This window comes from Canis lupus, chromosome 13, assembly GCF_003254725.2.
Source record: "Canis lupus dingo isolate Sandy chromosome 13, ASM325472v2, whole genome shotgun sequence".
NCBI classification, from domain to species: domain Eukaryota; kingdom Metazoa; phylum Chordata; class Mammalia; order Carnivora; family Canidae; genus Canis; species Canis lupus.
Window position 1 is genome coordinate 33,700,501 of NC_064255.1, and position 20,366 is coordinate 33,720,866.

At 50.9% G+C, this 20,366-nt stretch overlaps 1 protein-coding gene across 3 annotated transcripts in view; it reads right to left on the reverse strand.

Annotated features, from left to right (window-relative positions):
* Positions 1 to 20,366, reverse strand: part of FAM135B (family with sequence similarity 135 member B) — a 283,971-nt gene that overhangs the window by 33,797 nt on the left and 229,808 nt on the right. For 2 of the 3 annotated variants that reach the window (XM_025450411.3, XM_025450415.3), the window contains 4 exons: positions 16,179 to 16,332; positions 13,956 to 14,005; positions 3,581 to 3,736; positions 2,737 to 2,810 (listed from right to left, as the gene is read on the reverse strand). In XM_025450411.3, the coding sequence (XP_025306196.3) occupies positions 2,737 to 2,810; positions 3,581 to 3,736; positions 13,956 to 14,005; positions 16,179 to 16,332 (434 nt within the window). The remainder of the gene's footprint in view (positions 1 to 2,736; positions 2,811 to 3,580; positions 3,737 to 13,955; positions 14,006 to 16,178; positions 16,333 to 20,366) is intronic. The other variant, XM_025450413.3, reaches the window with a different exon arrangement.

Here is a 20,366-nt window from a genome sequence, read left to right on the forward strand (position 1 = left end):
ACTCCTAATGATCTAATTAAATTTTACTTCTTCCTGAATAATATTGCTGCTAGCCTTGTGTATACTTTCCCTTGCAGGTTAATATCTACGAGCGAGTAGTACTAAGTTCCTCTCGTGCTGTTCTGTGAGGCAGATGCTCTAGTCTCCTGGGTATTTGCAGGGCTCAGTTCATGGCTGCTTCAGACCTCTGGCTGAATGTCATCTTCTCGGGGACTCTTCTGTGATAGCTGGATGGAACAGCACCTCCTCATTCTGACCACACTCATATATTTCTCTTTGGCACTTATCGCATTTGGCATACCATATTTATTTATTTGTATACCTTCTGCTATGAAAATATAAGCCCCATGAGATGAGGGATTCATCTGTTTTGGTCACTGCTGACTAATACCCACAAGAGTGTCAGGCCCATAGTCAGCACTAAGCAAGTATCTTGAAGGAAGGACTCTTCTTTTCATTTCCAGGCAGCAACCTAAGAGAGGTGCAGGAACTGATCTGGTGTCAGAAATATTGTTAGTTACGGAACCAAGATTTCAAACCATGTATAGGAGTTTGAGATCAGGTCTTTCCACCATATTACTTGCCAGCTTTTTAAAAAGGCCTGAATCATAACTGTCACGGTGCCAAGTCTGAATTCTCTATCCTGGTCCATCAGGTCCCACATAGACTTGTCCACCTCGCTGGTCCTGCCTATCTCCCCTCTCATTCCAGCTCCCTCCATCCTATAGCTTTGTTTGCCTTCCAGCTGCTCCTCCAACACCCTGTGTTCCCATACAAGAGCCTTGACACCAGCTTTTCCTCCTGACTGGCCTTCTTTCATATCAAGGTCTGGCTGCCTATAACTCCGGTCTCCATTCAAATGTCACATCCTCAGAAAGATTCCCTCCCAGCACTTGGGCTACAACGGTCCTTATCTCACACCCAGTGCTGTGTTGGAGCCAGTCCCACCAGCTTGCAAGAGCCAACTGTGCACATCCCTTCCCAGCCCCCGTGTTCAGAGAGAACATATTGGCGGCCTGAACACCACCGTGGTGGGAGCATTCACACAGTGAAAATCAGTGAGCACTACAGACCTAAGTTGTTTTTGTTTTTCGGAGAGCTAGTCCTTCAATGAGGATGCTGGCCATATCCCTTCTCATCATGTTCTGTGTCCTCACCTTGATTTGGTTTTCTTTACTTGTCACTACCTGAGATAACTGGATTTACATCTTGCCTGTGGCTGCCCTAGAATGAGAGACCCACAAGGACGGCATCAGTGACGTGTCCCTTGCAGGGTCGCAGGGCCTACTTGCACAATCCACAATTGTATAACGTATTAGTCATCACCTAACATTTTGTGATCAGTGTCTGTGGCTTAACCAATGTGTTCCGTGTATGGATGTTCTCCTTTGGTCCTTACAGCTATTGTCCTGCCCATTTTAGACAAACTAAGATTAAGGGAGGGGAAGAGAAAAATAACCCAACAATAGAACAGTACTTTCTCAAGAATCTGCTGTAGGCCAAAGGAGGAATAGGATCTTGATCCCAACTTGGCCAAGTACCATATCCTCTATACTTGGTATAAGTGGTCAACATCTCAACAAAACTCCTCTATAAGAGTAGTTGCCTATGTATCTGTCCCCTCCATGTCCACCCATCCATGCCCCTTGGGCACACAGCACAGTCCTGCAATCGAGGGCTTGCCCATCATGGAGACTCAGGAAGCAGGTTCCTGCCAGGATCCTGATTCACAGCATCTTGCCCAGTGGCCCTCATGGTTCTGTTCACATTTATCACGTTAACTCTTCTCATCTTAGCTGCTGGACAGAATGAATGAATATGAGAGTGACTGGAAGACTACCTGGTTCCAGACAAGCTGTCCTCTCCACAGATGTATTTTCTCTGCCCCATCCCCCTCCAGATTCCACAAGGCAAACTGTCAGTGCCGCCATACTTTTCCAACATGATGACGTGTGCAGAGAAGGAAGAGAAGGTCATAAAAAAGAGGGCGAGAAGGTTTTCAGGTCTGTCTTGCGAGACAGAGGAACCTGAAGTATTTCTCCTGCTGGATTTACCAGGCCATCTCGAACAATGACTCCATCCACATTTATTCTTTGAGGTGAATGTATGATTCAGAAACAAAAAGAGCCCCTTGAACTCGGTTAGCAAAGGCCAACCCATCTTGGAGGGACCCATCTGCTCCTGCCCACTGGGGAGATCTATAAGAGAATGACCTCATTTTCTGTCAACCCTCTGACTCTTTTTGTATGTTTTCCCTTTTTTTATTTTTAATTTTGGAGGAAGGCAGACTCAGAAATTCATCAGTCCTCCTAATTAGGTAGTTCCGTCTTTATTCTTATGCGAAATGCGTTTCGAGGCTACTGCAGAGTCTCCAGCGAATTCTGTGTTTTTTCTGACATAGCTTGTGGCCATGCCACCTGCTTCTAATTCGTTTTACAAAGAAGACTCAGCACAGATGTCTTCAGGGACCTAGGAAGTCTTGATTCTGTCTATAGAACCATAATAACATTCAACAAAAGAAAACTTTGGCTATTGACCTTCTCTGCCACCTGCCAGCTCCCGCCTCTGCAATTTGTCTGACTCTTTTGCCTGCAGAGAAAATGTAGCCTGAATGTGCAGAGGTGGGCAGACTTCTTTCCTTTGCAGTCAGAGACGAAGGGAAGAAGCGCCTTTGAACAAGAATGTCTTGGGTGGCCACTTTCACAGTGTGATGTGGGCATGCAATTGGTTACTTACAGATTTTCCTGGAAAGTCAGGACTGCAAGTTTTTGGTGCTCCATGTAAAAGAAGGCCTCAGAAAACCTTCGGACCTGAGGAATAAGATAATGCAAGTTTAATGCACTAGGGTGGGCATGATCTTTAATTTCCAAAGGGAAACTGGGACTCACAGAGGCAAGTGATAGGAACAAAGGAGAGATAAGTCCACCACCAAGAGGTTTCAAAACAAGCTCTTCCACAGGTTCCCTCTCTCATCTAGGGCACTTAGCCCAAAGCTGGGTTATAGACACAGTTTAATGCATATTTATGATAACCTGTTCTTGCATTGTTTTCTATACTTTGTTTATTTAGGTCTTATTTCTTCTACTAGAAGAATATACTTGAAGACCATGACCATTAAGTAAATGCAGGCGAACCAGAGTTTGCAAAGCCAGTCATGTAAGTGCAACTGATAAGTATTCTGTGGGCTCAGATATTCAGTCTTCTTGCTGTAAATGAGGAGACCAACATCTTCTATTATGCATTAGTACCATCCACATAGATAGCAAAGAAATACATCAAGAACAACATCTACATTTCAAAGCACTTCTCTAAAACATTTGCAGGGCACGTGTAACACCCTCATGCTATCATCTGGTAGCCAAGGCAGGTGTTAAATCAATGGTAGAGGCAAAGGTTTCAGAGGCTGAAGAAGTTCATAAAGTCGAGAGCTCACGGTTCATAAAGTCGAGTGCCAGGACTGGCACTCATGTCTATGAAGTCAACCCCAATTCCTGTTCTGCCCAGTGAACTAACTGTTGGAAAGCTTCCTCAAGGGGCCACTGGCGTGTGATTAGAGAATTCATACCATTTGACACCTTACCCTCAAGGTGTGATGTTCCTGGGTGAGATAAGTGGTCACCTGGGAGTGTAGAGTCACCGTGTCTAGGAACTGGGTCCACAGAGCCATTAGGTGGGAGGTGAGCCAGGCGAGATCCTTACTTATCTGCTCAGCTATCTTCTCTGGATTGTTCAACATCTGCAGAGGCAAAATGATGGCAGTAAAGGACCTCTTCTGCGTGAATCTACTGCAGGCTCCCTCCCGAAGCCTTTGCTGACTTCCCTGCTTTTAGTGAATCTCTCCTTTCTCTGGACTCTGTATCACATTCCATTCTGGGCTCAGTCTTCTACAGTCATTATGGTTTCTACGTCTTCAGGGCTATTTGGCAGGTAGGACACTAGGCATTTTGTGTGTGCTCCCCAGTTTCACGCTCACCATTACCTTTTAATAGAGTTCTTGTGCATCATTTCACATAAAAATAAAATGAGAATCAGAGGAATTCAGTAGCACAGCCAAGGCCACATGGAGCTGGGATTTAGTGGCATGGCTGACCACAGACCCACCACACCACACTGCCTTTTGATAGTAGGTGTTGAAAACACTTCCTGAGAAATGCTAATGCCTTTATCATCTCAGAGTACCTGACTAGTTAGGTGATTTGCACAGGGTGGGTGCTCTACAGCCCTACCACTGCCAATCCAAATAGCTTAAGGGGGATCCTGGGTTGCCTTAACTACACCTTGAAGACACCAGCCTAGAGAGGGCCTAGAGCCTTTGACGAGATCGGGCGCATTCAGGGTGGTATGGCCGTAGACACCTAGAGCCTTTGAAGGGGAACCTTTGGGTGGCCTTAGTTTAGAACTGGGAGGTCATCCATTAGGGGGTGGGGCAGACTTTGATTCTGCAGAGGGGAGAGAGGAGATCAGGTCTCTGAGAGAGACAGGGAGGCAGGTGTTAAAACCTGACACTGAGTGCTCAATCTCGTCATGTATTCAGCAAGCACTTAATGTGCATCTTCCATGTCTCAGGCACATGTTTTGAATAAACAGGGACATGAAAATGAATAAGGCTAGGGTCTCTACTGGCAGGAGCCTCACTGAGTGGAGGAGGCAGAAAGGTGAATTAAAGCTTAGGAGTGGTGGGAATCACTCTGCCACAGAGATGCATCAGGACACACAACCATAGCCATTTCAAGCCCATTATTGCCCCGTGCCTCAGTTTCTTCATCTGTAAAATGCATATGCAGAGCAAGTGACCACTTATAGGATGTAATAACAATAGGAAAAGTAAATTCAAAGGCTTGCTTCCACCCGTGGAAGTTCCTTTTGATAGTCTTGGGCTAAAGGTTGATGCTCGAGGAAGGCAGCTGGGCTAGAGTGAGGCATCTACCTAAGAGGAGGGAAAAGAGGGAAGAAGCAACTTGGCAGTCAGTAAAGTTCTTAGAGTTCTTGGGAATTGTTATTTAATGATCAAGGACTGGCTGCCAGATACAGGGCATCAATCAAGTGGAGCATCTCTGAGCCACTTCTTCCAAGAGGAAAGGTCAGTCTTTGATGAAGACACCAGTTCCAAAGCTCCAGAGGGGGAGAATGGCTCTACTTTCTCCTGGTGGAAGGCTTCCTTCCTGTACTGGCTCTATTGGGAGACAGGGGGGCAAACTGGGACTGTCCACTCTTGGCTCAGCCCCATACTCTGTGGCCAAATATGTCAGGAGCAGAACACATAGGAGTGGGTTGGGGAGAGTGGGGGACACGGTCATCCTCTGGGGAACCTCCAGGCTGCAATATGAGGTTTTTGGATAGACCAGAAGTGGCTCCTCTCCACCAGTTACCCTTGCCAATGAGCACCAAACACCCGCACCAGCACTTGGCACCATTTTATCCCGATGCCATGGCCTGCCTCACCTCTGGCTACCTTCCCTTATGGCCACACCACCTGCTCACCGTGACCTGAACACACCCAGCTCCTTCCAAGTACTAGGCTCCGACCACACTGCACATCCTCCTTGAAAGGTCTTCCCCTTTCATCTTCCAGACTCCCTTCTCCCTTGCTTCACCACCCAAGACATGTCTGTTCTCCCCCAGGGCACTGTTAAGGAGCCAACGCAGCCCCCCTGCTTCTGATGATTCTTTAGGAACGTCTACTCCACTTCAAGGGGACGTCAAACCTCCCTGTGCTTGAAGCGGACCTGACTTCACACACACACTCTCATGGCACCACTGGCCACACATTGTTTCCACGACCCTCCTCTACCTGCGTTCCGAGCATTAGACTTCTCTGTATTCCTGGTAACTACACGGTGGTGGACACTCATGGGGCTTCAGTAACTCTTTATTGGAAAAAGTCAGGTGACTCTGCATCGATGCGAGGCACACTAGGCCTCAGTAACTGGACTTCCCTTGCTGGGCTGCTGACTCCGGCCCCCAGAGCTCTGCCATCTTCACTGCAGTGGCACCAGCCAACACAGCGTGAATGCTGAGCTCAGCCGCCAGAGCAAAAAGGAGAGAGAGCAAAGCTACTCACTGAATGTGTCTTTGGGAGAATGATCTTTTTTCCCCTTGGTTGATTACGGAAATGGCTTCAGATAAGGTTAAGGAAGCTTCTAATTAGGCCACAAGAGGACTCTTCGCCTCGCACAGATGCCCAGGCCTGTGTAATTACAGATGATGGGCATGGAGGGGCATCTCACTCAGGATGAGGAGAGGCCCTTCAGGCGGACGAGGACACAACGGGGCCCAACGCTCTTTCAAGTGAAGCCGCCTGAAGAATGCTCAGCCACTCACCTCTGCACTCCTGCCACGTGTCTCATCCGGGCTCTCACCATGCTCTCCTTTGTTCACTCGGCCCCGCTCACTTTGCTTATTGAGTGATTGTTCTATGTGAGGGGTGTGCTCAGCCCTGGGGAGCCATAGGTAAAAAAACCCAGGCCTGGGAGAGGCGCATGGCTCAGTGACAACCACGTATTGAGCTATAATACACCTACCATGTGCTGTGAAAGAGATATATACTGAGTGCTGTCGGAGGGTCATGGAGGCTTCCTGGAGGAGGTGATCCCTATGCTGGGTGCTCAAGGGAAAGAGAAGCCTCCATATGTTTCCTGAACTAACCACATTCCCTGGCACCCAGAGCCTTGCAGCTACAGAAGAAGTCCCTCTGCAGCATGGCCAGGTCCTTCTGGGTCCGTAGACCCCCACATTCGAGGGGAGGGTCCTGAAGGGCACTCTGGGCTTCATTTCCAAAGCCCCACTCCTCAGCGGGGATGCTCAGGGGGCCCTGCAGTTTTGGGGGGAGGTTACATTGGGGAAGGGAAGCCAGGCTGAGCAGAGTCAGACTGTGCTCAGCCTCACGGCACCGCTGCATAGACACCTCCCGGGAGAGTGTTAGAAATGCAGTCTCCCGCCCCAGCCCAGATCAAATCAGAATCTCTATTTTCGCAAGATGGCCAGGTATTTCGTATGCATGTTCAAGTCTGAGAGATTCTAAAATTGGACAGAGATATGGATGTTACTCAAATGCGTCGCCTCTAGCAGAGCTCTTTCGCTCCCTGGCAACCCTAGACGGGATATGAGTGATCAGAACTGTGAGCTCCTTCCAGAGCTCAGCCCAGGGGGACCGCAGCTGGCCAGGGAAGAAGTCACCATGATCACAGGGGACAGGCACTCTCTACACCTTTAGTTTCCTCTGCTAGGGAGCTAGGCTAATAAAACCTGCATGCCCAAACCTACAGACCCAAGCAAGGATTCCATGAGAAGTCATGGAACATCCCTATCAATGGGATCGTTTTGAACCACATCACAAAGATGTTTTCAGGCTTAAGTGAAATAATTTTTTAAAAACCCTCTGGCAAGGCAATTTGAAAAAAAAAATCCACACGATTAAGTAAAGAAAATAAGGAAAACCCAGGCCACCCCAACTGGTAGCTGTTTGTTTATGCACCATAACTTAATTTTTAGTATTTCCTGCTAGGAGGGCACAGCTCAGGGAAAGGCCATTCAGCAATTTAGGATCTCCCAGAAGTTTATGGGGGAAACCCAGAAAGAATTTTTTTTCTGTGACAGGAAACCTTGTTTTGCTGAATTTTTTAAAGAGAACTGGCAACTGCCTTCAGGTAGGTAGTCAGCACATGTTAAGCCTGTCCGTTGTGCCCAAGCAGGTGGCTGAGTTCCAGCGGAGTAGAGAGCATACCGCATCCCTTCCCTGATGAGACTGCACCGCAGGGACCTTACCCTGTGCCTGACTCACCCTTCCAGCCCAGCCCCCAGGACAGGCTTCCCGTGCTCCGGGCTCCTGGCTCTGGGGCTGCCGCCCGATGGGTCCTTACTCCGGGATTGTGTGGCTGTTCCCTCCCTGCCAGCGGGCACACCCTGACCCCTGCATGGCGAGCCTCCCAGACAGCCAGGCACCCCCGCGTCTTACACCCCCTGGTCGAGCCCTGACCCTACTGGCAGCTTCTGAACAAGCCTCTTCCTCTTGAGTCCTGGGAAAGTGTCTCCATTGTATTCCCAACGAAGAGCGAAGTGGCCGCCAGCACACCGTGGGTGCTTAATAAGTGTTGACACGATGGATTCACTTGGAATAAAGATGCATACGAATTGCTCCATGACTACAGAACTCGATGTTTTCAAGTTCTCTTAAATCACAGACACGTTTCCATGCCTACGCACCCCCCCCCAAACCTCATCTATTCTCTTTGATGGACAGTTAGCGCCCTGGTGTGGCTGCCCAGTAGGTGGCGATGTCCTGCCTCTAAATGCTTGGTGGGCTTTGAGCGCCCTTTTGGGGGTGTGAGGGAGGGGGTCTGTTTCCTCCACTGAGAGCATCAGGGCAGCTCTTTAGCAAACAACAGGATGGGCTGAAGCCCACCCCCGCTTCCCTCCCCATCACCCAGCTGTATCCCTGCATCTGTGGGCTAACTGGTTTGCTCCGTACAAAATTAAGCCTGCAACAGCGCAATCACTCAGAAGCAGGGGCAGTATCCCTGCAGCCCTGGGCCCGGCGCCAGAGGAGGAAGGTGACCCATTCCTCAGCTTTTTGTGAGATGCATCGGAGAGGCTCATTGTCAGCCCGAGCTCCCACCTGAACCCCACGGGGACGATGCATCGATACAGCAGAAGCTTTACGGAAGGCACCCTTCGGAGTCCGCTATGGCAGAATGAATGGGGACACACCTGTAGGTCCCCCTGTATTCTCAGGGCTGCTGGGGGGCAGCGCCCAATGCATCGCAGGTGGGAGCCAGCGTCCGGCACAGGGCAACTGGCGTTGGCTGTAAATGCGGTTTGCCACCCTTCCCTGCCTCAAGACATGCTCTCCTCCATCCACACAGCCCCCAGCGAGCTTGTCACCCTCCTGCATGGCTCCCTGTCACCCGGGGCTCAGCCCCCTCCCGCTGCCTCCCCTTCCCAGAGCCACTGCCTAGACAGTCCTCTCACCGGAGGCCACGAGGCCTTCCCTCACTCAGCCTCCCCTCTGGGGTCCACAGCATCTGCCCCCCACCCCCGGAGGCGGTTAGTGACACATTCTCCCGGGGTCCCACAACCACACGCATGTCTGTGTCCGCATCTGCCATCCCCACCAGCCCACAAGGACGACTGGGACAGGGGCAAGTTGCAGCGGTACCGTGTGCTCATGCGAGCTCATTTCACCCTCAGAACGGCCCACCCCACGTGGTCCACAAGCCACCCAGAGGGAACACGGCTGCCCAAAGTGGACAGTCAGCCCGCACGCCCAGCACACACCATACAGTCCACGCGGATGTGGGCTCCGACCGTTGCTCCTCCTTGGTGCGTGATGGCACAGCATCACCCAGGGGCCTGTGGAACCAAGAAACAGCATGCCACCTCCTGCCTCGGTCTGTAGATGAGCCAACAGCCTCGGGGGGATGACAGCTGCTCCAGGCTCCCTCGCTCCCTCACCTTTGGTGGCTTGTATGTTTTTGCGACTCATTAGTGCACCTGTTCATTCCAGGAACGAAGCCTCTGGCCAGGGCGGGTTCAAGAGTCAACCAGTCACTTCCATCGGCTGTGAGCCCCGGAGGGCATGGGGTCCTGTCCCTGCTGAGTCCCCCGGGGCCCAACACGCGGCCTGGCGAGGCCTGGGCACTCAGAGTGTTTGCTGAAATGAGTCAGAGCTCCTGAGCCAACACTCTAGGGTAGTCCCCACGGAAACCTGACTCTTCGTGGTCACCGAGAGCAACGTGGCCTCTGAACCACATTCTTGGCCGAGCACGTGTGGCAGCGGGAGCTGTGGCCAGGGACGTGACAAGCCAGAGCGCAGTGAGAACTGATCCAAATGCAAGTTAGCATTTCCTGCATTCACCGCCCTGCCAGCTGCATGCGGATACTTCACAGACCGGGCCTGTGTTCCCTGCAGGGGACGCGTCTGCTTCCCCGGACGGCACCGCGGTGGGGAGAGAGGGCTCCGGCGTCGCGGCCACCAGCGCCTGATCCTGCGCTGCCAGTGCTGTGACTCTGGGCAAACAACCCCTCCTTTGTGAGCTGAGCCCCGATTCCCTGTCCCCTGAGAACAACAGGATCCCTCAGGTCAGGCCGTACACCTGCTGGGCTCATTAAATGAGGAAATGCAACGCCGGCAGCTGGCCAGTGTGCAAGCTTACTGACTCAGATTAAAAGAGGTTAATAAAAACCAAACGGTTTTACCCCCACTTTACAGATAAGAACATCAAGGCCAGGGCAGCCCCGGTGGCGCAGCGGTTTGGCGCCGCCTGCAGCCCAAGGTGTGATCCTGGAGACCTGGGATCGAGTCCCACAACGGGCTCCCTGCAGGGATCCTGCTTCTCCCTCTGCCTGTGTCTCTGCATCTCTCTGTGTGTGTGTGTGTGTGTGTGTGTGTGTCTCTCATGAATAAATAAATAAAATATTAAAAAAAAAAACAAACATCAAGGGCCAGAAAGTTTAAGCAGCTTGTCTAAAGTCGGAAGATCTCCCGGCTCTGATGTGACCGCATCTGCAACACATCACGACTCCTCATCACATCCACAGTCCCCCAACCTACCAACCACCACCACCACCGAGTAAGGTCTAAGGAAGAATCAGGGAGGAGCCCCTGCCCTGCCCCCGAGGAGTGTGGCACAGCGGGAAACTGAGGCAGCGGGTGGGCTGGGTGCTGTGCCATCTGGGAGTGTGTGCTCCATCTCCCTCCACCACTCACTGGGTGCCCCAGCCAAGTGCTTCCATAAAGGCCAAGTCTCAGTGGTTATGGGGAGGCCAGAGGAGAGTCTACACGACAAGCACTAAGCCTGCACCTGGCTCAGAGCGCACGCTGGCTAAATGCAGGTTGTCCTTGCTCCTGGTGGTGGGATGCTCTGGTGAAAGCACCGGGGGCTAGCCTGCCTTCCTGGGCTTCAGAAGAGAAGCTTCTGGGAACCTGAGAGCCAGCAGAGAACCCACAGGACACCCCATCTCGGACCGCTCATCCCATTGCCAGTGGCAGCAAAGATGGTGGGTGTGGTGAGTAACAGCTGCCAACAGCTGCATTTTTTTTAAACTGTGAACACGAAATTTTTGATAATGTACAGATTGCATCAGTGTCTCCTTGGGACCCTGAGCTGTATCCAGGCCTGGAGGGAGAGGCCAGCTCTGCGCAGCAGACCCGACCTGTGAGACGAGAGCTGGGTGTTCATAGGGTCCCCTCGTGAGCTCTCTCCTGGTCTCACCACAGCCACGACACACAGATGAGGAATCCGAGGGCCATGAAGACCCTAAATTGCACACCCGGGATCACATAGCTGATGTGCAGAAGGGCTGGAGTGTGCACTTGAACCTGCAAAGCCTGCGGGCTTTTCCAAGGTGATGCTGCCCTGGGTGCACTCCGGGGAGGAAGGGGGAGCTCCAGTCCCTGGAGTCTTGGGCCCTGAGGTCAGCTTAGCCGTCCCTCTTAGCACTGCCTTCACCTGCTCCGGATTGAGGGAATGGATGCTCCACACATTAGCATCTCCGTCCTTGGCCGGTCTTTCCCCACCACACTCTCTAAATGGACCTCTTGTGTCCCTCACGCGTCCCCACCTTTATCAGGACAAGCACCTGCAAGGGGACTCCTTGATGATCCTACAGCTAAGTCTCACCATTTCTTCAGGGCTCATATCACATGGCCCCTCCGCCCTAGACCCTCCCAACCCCAGCTCCCGGCACCACCTTTACACTCTGCCTTCCTGCCCAGCTGCTGCCTGTCCACGTAACACTGAGCTTTGCTGATATTATACCATGCTCTAGGGGCACCTGGGTGCCTCAGTCGGTGAAGTATCTGCCTTGGGCTCAGGTCATGATCCCACAGTCCTGGGATCGAGTCCTGCATCAGGCTCCCTGCTCGGTGGAGAGTTTGCTTCTCCCTCTCCCTCTGCTCTGTCTCTCTCTCTCTCTCTCTCTCTCTCTCAAATAAATACAGTATCTAAAAAAATATAATGTGCTCTAAAGCAGGTGTTCTCAACCATGGCTGCACAGCATACACATCTGGGGAGCCTCTTCTAAGTTTTCTTCTTGCAGTTTTACTGCGATACTATTAACGCATAGCATTGTGTACATGTAAGGTATACAAGATTTGATAAATGCATATATTGTGAAATGAACACAAGAACATTAGCAAACAAACCCATCACTTCACATACTTGAAATGATGTCCCTGGGATGAGAACTTTTAAGACCTACACTCAGTAACTTTCAAATACACAGCAAGTATTACCAACTCTGGGCCCCACACACTGCATGTTACATTCCGAGAACCGATCCACCTTAAAACTGGACGTTTGTACCTTTTGATCACCTTCACCCATTCCCTTGTCCTCTGACAACCACCAATCTGTCCTTTATTCCCACGAGTTAGGTTTTTGTTCGATTTACATTTCACATGTACGCGGGATCCCCCATTACTTGTCTTTGACCTCTTGCACTTAGCATGATGCCCTCGAGATTCGTCGTTCACACTGTTGCAAATGGCAGGATTTCCTTCTTCATATGGCTGAGTAGAATTCCACTGCATAGATGCACCGTATCTTCTTCATCCACTCACCCGTACGTGGACACTCAGGTTGTTTCCACGGCTTGGCTATTGTGAATCACGCTGCAGTGGACACGGGGATGCAGACATCTCTTCGAGTCCGTGATCTCATTTCCTTGGATATATACTCAGCAGCGAAATGGCTGGATCGTAGGGTGGTTGTATTTTTATATGTTCGAGGAGCTTCCGTACTGTCTTCCACAGCAGCTGCTTCGGTTTCCATTCCCAACAGTGCACATGGGCTCCCTTCCCTCCCACCATATCCTCACCACCCTTGATGTCTGTCTTTTTGGTAGCAGCTACTCTAACAGGTGTGAGGGGATATCTCACTGTGGTTTCCATCAAGCTGGGGAGCTATGACTGTACAAATGCCCTGAGCTCCACTCCCTGATACTGTCTCCACCCTGTTTAGATGGGACCCAGGCAAAGGTACATCTTTAAAGTCCCAAATGTGGGCACCGGGGAGAGGGGGGCTCAGTCAGTTAGGTGTCTGCCTTTGGCTCAGGTCATCATCCCAGGATCCTGGGGTTGAGCCCCATAGCTCACTGCTCAGTGGGGAGCCTGCTTCTCCTTTCCTTCTGTTTGCTTTCTCTCTCTCTCTCTCCTTTTTTTCTCTCTCTCTCTCTCTCAAAAAAAATACATAAATCTTAAAAAAAAATAAAGTTCCAAATGTGTTTTGACTGTGCAGCAAGGGATGAGAACGCTGGTGTGAGAGACAGCGATGTCACTTTGCAAAGAGACAGTTTTCTGAGTCCAGCTGCCGGCACTGATTAGCAGTGTCACCAAGCCTAAGGTGCCACCCTGGCTTCCATCTTAATCTTGCCTCTTGCTCTAGAAGGACGACGTGCAGTACCCACCAAGACCATCCACACAATGAGGTGGGGGAAAGTGTTCCAGAGGTTGCAAAGGACAATAGCAGGAATTTGCCAAGGTGTCTATTTAAGCACCTATTCCTAATGGCTACTCATGGATACTCAATGAATTTTTGACAGATGCGTGCTACTGTTTTCAGGACCAGCATCATCATGCTGCTAGACCCCTGCCATGGCTGAGGCCATCTGGGCACAGGTGCAAGGTCTCCATCGCCCTCCAGGAGAAGCACATAGCTGGTAGTCAATACATTTTGTTCAACGGACAAGTAAGAGACAAACGCAGTGTCGGCTCCAGGGATAGAGACTTGTTAACCTGTTCGTTTTTTCCCAAAACATCTAGCAGAGAGCTAGACACTGCAGAGGGGTCAAGTGGACCCTTAACAACAGAGAGTGATGGGACAGAAGAGGATCTTTTCAGTTTCTGGTCTAGCGTGAGCTCATACGCCCTATGCTTTCATCTCTGATTTCTACATCGAGCCGGGACCTATGTTGGTCCTGAATCGCACAACTGCCCTTTGGGCCAGTTTTCTAATTACCTGTAGCTCTGAGCAAAGCTGAGAGAGCGTTTCCTCAACTCCAAGGGACTCTAGGAAGAAAAAAGAAAGACGGACAATTAAATGGACATGTGGAAATGCTACAGTCACTAACTGCAATAAAGCAACATAGGTTCAGGTTGGCATGAAAGTCACAGAAAGACACACAACTCCCGAGGACTCTCCTCCTTTTCTATTCTAACTTCCTAAAGGGGTCATATTTACCAAAAAAAAAAAAAAAAAAAAAGGTTAAACCTGATCTGGAGCCTTGTGACCCCACACTAGATAAAGATCAACATAATCTCATGGATGCTCTTCTGAGGAGGAGAAGGCCCCCAGGTCCACACACTAGTTTGCGTGGTTCAATGTGATCCCACAGCTTTTGAGGTTTTTGCAAATATGTGCATCCAAGCGTGCACACACCTGCACCTACCTGTGTGTGACACCTGTGGGGCATGGATTCAGATCTCCATCATATAGATAAATGCTGGGAAACAGAGAGTAGTGGAGCAAGCATCACAGCTGAGCCCAGCTCCACCCACTGTGACACCCACGATCATCACACCCCAGAGAAAAGCCTGTGATCTCAGCTCTTCTTAGCAGGAATCTCTGGCCTCTGGCCATTTGTAATTCAATGTTGGCAGTTCCATCTTTGAATTCCCCCCTCAGTCCCATGATGCTGTGGTCAGTGGTTTGCACCAGGCCACGGCATGGGTTTTACTTAAAGCACTGCTGCTCAGGTGAGTGGGAGCAATTCCCTCACACCTCTGTATCCTCACTGATGGCCTGATGAGTGCAGTGCCTTTGCCCCCAGCACCTTCGTCGGCTCTGGGAGTCCCACCAGGCACAGCGGACTTTTGTCCCACTGATCATGGCTCTGTCCGTGGCACCTGGCACACAGCAGATACCCAGTAAAAATATGATCGTGAATGAATGAGCAAATAAACCGAGTTCCTTTGGGTAAAAAGAAATTAAAGCAAGAAGTCAACTAGCACTGCACCATCTCCATCTTCCCTATGAGCTTCGGAAACTGGCTCTGATTCTGTGCGTGCCTTTTTTGTGTGCATAACATTTGAACCTGAAAAAAATTCAGCTTCACTATTACGTGATTCAAAGAGTAGCGTCTGGCTTGTCCGGGGTGTTAAGGCTGATAAGGCCAGATGCTAAGATGGCAGGACAACTCATCAACAGCACCGCACCTACTCCTTGACCCTACCTGCCAGGCACTGTGCGCAAGGGATCTGGGGGGATGGGGGGCTCTGTTCTCAAGACCCCGTGTCTAGTGGGGAAAAAAAACATGCAAATAAATCATTGTCACCTGGCGTGTTCAGTGCAGTAATGGGCAGTGTACGAGGCTCTAGGGCTGTCCCAGTAGGTGAGGTCCAGGGGTGCATGTGAGGAAGCTGAGCTACCCCAGCAGGATTATTCTTAACCTTGAACCAGGCTAAGCAACTGGCCTCGGTTCCGGAAGCAAAGGGGCCTCAGTAGAGGACTATGAGCAGAATCACACTGTGTCACCTGCTGCAAATGAGGGGGATGACAGAAGGGACCCTGCCCCAAGAGTCAATGCAGGAGTCCCCGTCTCTCGTCTTGTTTCTGCCACGCATTGCTGTGTGATCCCGAGCAGTCACTGCACCTCTCTGAGCTTCGGCTTCCCATCTGTCAGCAAAGAAGGATTCAGGCCCAATGATCTCCATGATGTCTGAGGATGTGCATGCAGCTATTCATCCTCAGAAAACCACATATGAAGGCTGCTGAGAGGGCTCTATAATCATCCAGATTAAAAAACATATAACATATGTATAAAATATGCATTTGTATACATATTTGTATAAAATATGCATATATTTATAGCATATAGAGAATTTATGTATATTCTTTTGGGGGTTGTTTTATACTCTTGTCATTTGCAATCCTATAACTACTCCCCTTAGCAAGCGACTTGACATTGTGTACAGCGGTGCCAGCGGTGTGGCAAGTGTGCACTAAACTCCTGGTGGGTGAACAAATGCATGAGTGCACGTGCCTCGAGGTGCTCCTGCCCTTTCCTCCTGCAGGTGCACGTCCGAAACTCTCTCCTGCTGGAACGAGACACCGCACAGAAAACATACCTGGAAGGGCACTTGTCACCATGGTGCTTGCAAAACTGCAAGCTTTCTCAAGCCAGGCCCCAAACGGGGCAGCTGGGCTGCTGGCCTGAGGCTTTCCCTGAGCCCGACCCCTTACCCAGCTCCATGTGCGGCAGCTCGGGGATGTCCCTCATGATGACCAGGAAGTAGGCGCGGAGCCCCCGGTAGGCATGTAGGAGCAGGAAGCACAGGTCCCGGTGCCACCGGTGCGCGTGCTGCATGCAATTCTCCGACGGCACATAGAAGCTCCCCTGCGGGCGGGACAGACACAGAAGCTGAGGCCACCACACGCCGGCTCTGACAACAGCTGTGGAGGGCTTCACAACCCCAGGGGAAGAGAGTTTGAGGCCCTCCCCCCACCTGTGTGCATGGAGAAAACACCACCATCTGCCAAGCCTCTGTCTTGTGTGCTCATATTAAAGTAATGATAATAATAATAATAATAATAATAATAATAATAATAGCAGCAATATTAAGAGTGAGGATGAGGTTGATGGCACTGACCCGGAAGGTCTGGGGCCACCTAAAGGGACCCACTTCCAAGCCCTCGTTCCCTGGCTGCTGCACGGCTCACCATAGAAGACGGGGACAGACAGAGGGGGTCCCTTTCACAGGGCGACATGGTATTTGTGGCGACTCTGGCGGGAGTTGGGTGAGTGGTACATAATGCCCAGGGGGAGGAAGATGCTCTGCTGCAAAATGTGAGGTTAGAGACTCAACCCTGGCTGCTGCATTTGGCAAGACACCAAACAGGAAGCCACAGCATCAGGTGCTCTGCACAATGTCATCTGCTTGCAGGTGGAGGGTGCACTACACCGGTACGATGACCCAACTGTGCTCTGTGCGATGAGGAAAGAAGGGCCAATTCCACCATGTGTCTGGAGACTCAGACACGGCGGAAGAGAAGACAGGGGCCAGGCCTCACTTCCATGCAAACTCCAGAGAGAAGGATGTCTTGGGGTGAATTTCAGTGGGGATTTGTTTAGGGGGGCAGAGAAAGGAAGCCCCAGAGGAGGGGTGTGGGCAGCAGAGGAGGGGGGCGCCAGCACAAGGCTGCAGCAGTCCATGGGTGTGGGACCTGCCTGTCCATCTACTGCTCACCCAGAGGTGAGGGGGGAGGGACACAGCCCTTCATGATCCCATGCTGCCCAGCCCATCCTATGGGAAGAAACTCCACCTGGGGAGTTGGTTCGATTCCCCGCTCCGGGTTCTCGCGAGCCGGTGAAGTGGCAACCTCCTGTCCCATTTGGTCTCCTTCCTTGCTGCTATCAGAGAGGATTCGGTTGGTCCTTGGGGCAGGTCTGAGAGGGGTCAGTGGCCATCTGCAAGTCACCTGCTCTCCCCATGGAGAGTAGACGATCGTGGGTGCACTGGACTCGTGCTAATCACGGCATCGTGATGGGTGCGGCACGCGGGGTGCTGCAAATCGGGAAAGGGGGATGGAGGTGTCAGGTTGGCTGCTGTCACCCTGGCTCGGGGATGGTCAGAAGTCAGCTCCCCAGGAAGAAGACTCTGAGACAGAGCTGTGTCTGCGTCAGGTACTGGGTGTGCAGTAGGGAGTAACCCTGTGGGATCGCAGGAAGGGGCAGGGGGAGGAGCTGCACTCACGGTCACGGTCATGCAGCACCATAGAGACCTCAGCATATCCCATGGGAAGTGCTGGAGTTGCAGAGCCCGTGGCTTTGGAGGAAGGGCCAGGTCTCTGCACTCGTGCATTGCCCACTACTGAGCATGGGTTACCCCGGGAAGGAGGCTTGACCTCGGTCAGCAGCTCTCTCAGATGAGCAATCTCCAGAAACAGGCATGGCCAGGGGCTGTTGGCTACCACCACCCGTGGCAATTTGAGAAAATGAATTACTCAGGCCCGGGGGCAGGATATGGATGGTGCAGCACAGCATCCTCTGGAGAGTCCACTCCCTGGGACTCCATTGAACCCGGGCTTTGCTTTCCGAGGCCAGCAGGGTCCCTTTTGAGTTGAGCTTATGAGAGACATTCAGTGAGGTTTGGAATCATCAAAAGACTCTTCCATTTCATAAGCAGAAAATAGTCAGCTAGACACTCAGGGTAATCCCTATATTCCCATTTCTCATCCTTCCTTGTATGCTAGGAACAGAAGTCAGTAGAGTTGTAGAAAGACGGGCAGAGCTTGTGCATAGCAGGGTGTGCGTGTCAGACTCCACAGCCCTATGGAGCAAGAAGGAACCCACTCTTCACGGCGCATCTAGGTACTCCCACTACCTTGATGTCATGTGGTGCTCAACAAACTGTACAAAGCAGATACTTGAATTTTGACTTTCAAAATTAGAAGACACATATGGTGAAAATCACAATATTACCCAAGGAAACACAACAAAAAGTGCCACATTCCTCACAGTCCAATAATTTCTTGTGGGTCTTTCTAGAATACTTCCATATGCATATGTGCAGATATGTTTTATGTGCACTTAATATACGAATATATGTCCTGGAAACACACACAGATGCACCCACAAGTCAGAAAATGCTCTGGATGGTTCTTTGTTCTTTGCTTTTATCACTTAGCATGCCTTAAAAGTTCCTTCTGATTACATAATAAGTGGTTAGGAACTCCAATTTCTATTTCACAGATCAAAAGATTGTGGGTCAGAGAATCAAATGACTCGTACAAGGTCACCCTGCTTTGCCCGCAGAAGAAATGATTCTCCGATTCAGGTGCTAAATGGGGGCAGTGTCTTCTCAGTGTGCACAGGTGCCCTGGAGACCGAGCCTGGCTGAGGACAGATGCTCCACCAGGGTGGCTTGCTTTGACCGAGGCATTAATTAAAGTCCTGCAGAGCCTCGAGGAGCTGTGACTAAGCGGAAATGAAAGCAGACACGGGAGGAACAAAGGCATCAGACCCAGGAGCTAGGAGCCCCCTTTCTGTTTGCCTCAAGCAGCCCTGAGCATCCCGTTTCCTGGTCCCGCCACCTGCTAGCAACCGAATTTTCTTATCACCAATGCCTCCAATGGAAAATGCTTCAGGACCTATTGAAGGCAAGGGATCTTTGAAGTCTGATATTAACTTTGACTTTGGAAACGAGATACCAATATCATATAGATTTTTCAAGAGACACATAAGGTAATCTTTGGGGAAATCTTCGCAAGGCTGATTCAATGTGATTATTGAGGCAACATGAAGTCAAAATGGTAACCCAGAGAGAAATCCTCAAAAAAGGCATGGCTTGAGATTATTATGAACAAAACAAATCTTTTTCCCTAGAAAAGAGTCAACAGCACAACTTTTCAAAAGTGAGTGAGCTGCTGCAGAAAATCCTTTTAGCCGCCCCCTGGGGTCTTGCAGAGGCAGTGAAGAAGAACATGTGTGCCTCCACTGGCCCTGCATGGAGTGGGCCAAAAAAATCACCCTGCATGAAGAAAGGCCCCTGGAGCACTGCCTGTTCCCACAGCCTGGAACAGAAACCCTAAAACGATATGCAGGCCCCATACATGGCCAGCAGAATAGTTGTGCCTGAACTCACCATGGTGAGCTCCAGATCAGGGCCCACAGTACAACAGCCACAAAGGGATGTACAGAGGGGATGGTCGTGACATGGCCCCTTAGGGTGGCTGTTAAGGATCAAACAAGATTATTCTAATAGGATGTGGACTTCTGCAATGTCCCAGGGTAACATCAGGGGGCACAAAAAGATGCATCCATCAATGGCCTCCAGGAACACACCTACGGATTATGAGGCTCAAACATTAACGAGGATCCACTTAGAAACCTAAACAATGGATCTGAACTCAAGTGAAGCACTTCAGGGGCTCCACTGGGGTGCGGTTTGATTAGAATCTGGAGACCAGTAGGCCTGGCCCTGGCTCGTGGGTCAGTCCCTCAGTAATGGTGTGACCAGGCGAGACCCCATCCTCTGAAGTGTCTGTGTCAGATGGGAAGTCGGGAGAGGAATAGAGCCGAAGTGCTCTCAAGAATGCCTGGGTGACATTCAGCACCCACCTAGGTGCTAGTTAGGAAGGTTTGCTTTTTTTGACTTCATTCATCACCTAATCGAGAAAGCAAGCTGGCCATCAACTCTGACCTTATATCAACGCGGGTCACATCAAGTGGCAACTACTGCCCTGGGCTCGAGATCTCTGTTCCAGAGTGCTGGCTGGATGCTTGCCTACTGTCAAAGTGGCTAATTGGCATCCCCCTGACCCAATCCTTCTCTTCCCTCTGGAAGAACCACTTGGACCCATCTGGCCCCACATCCCCGATAGCTGGGACATTGTCCCAGACTCCAGCCTTCTGTCTCACCTCACAATCTG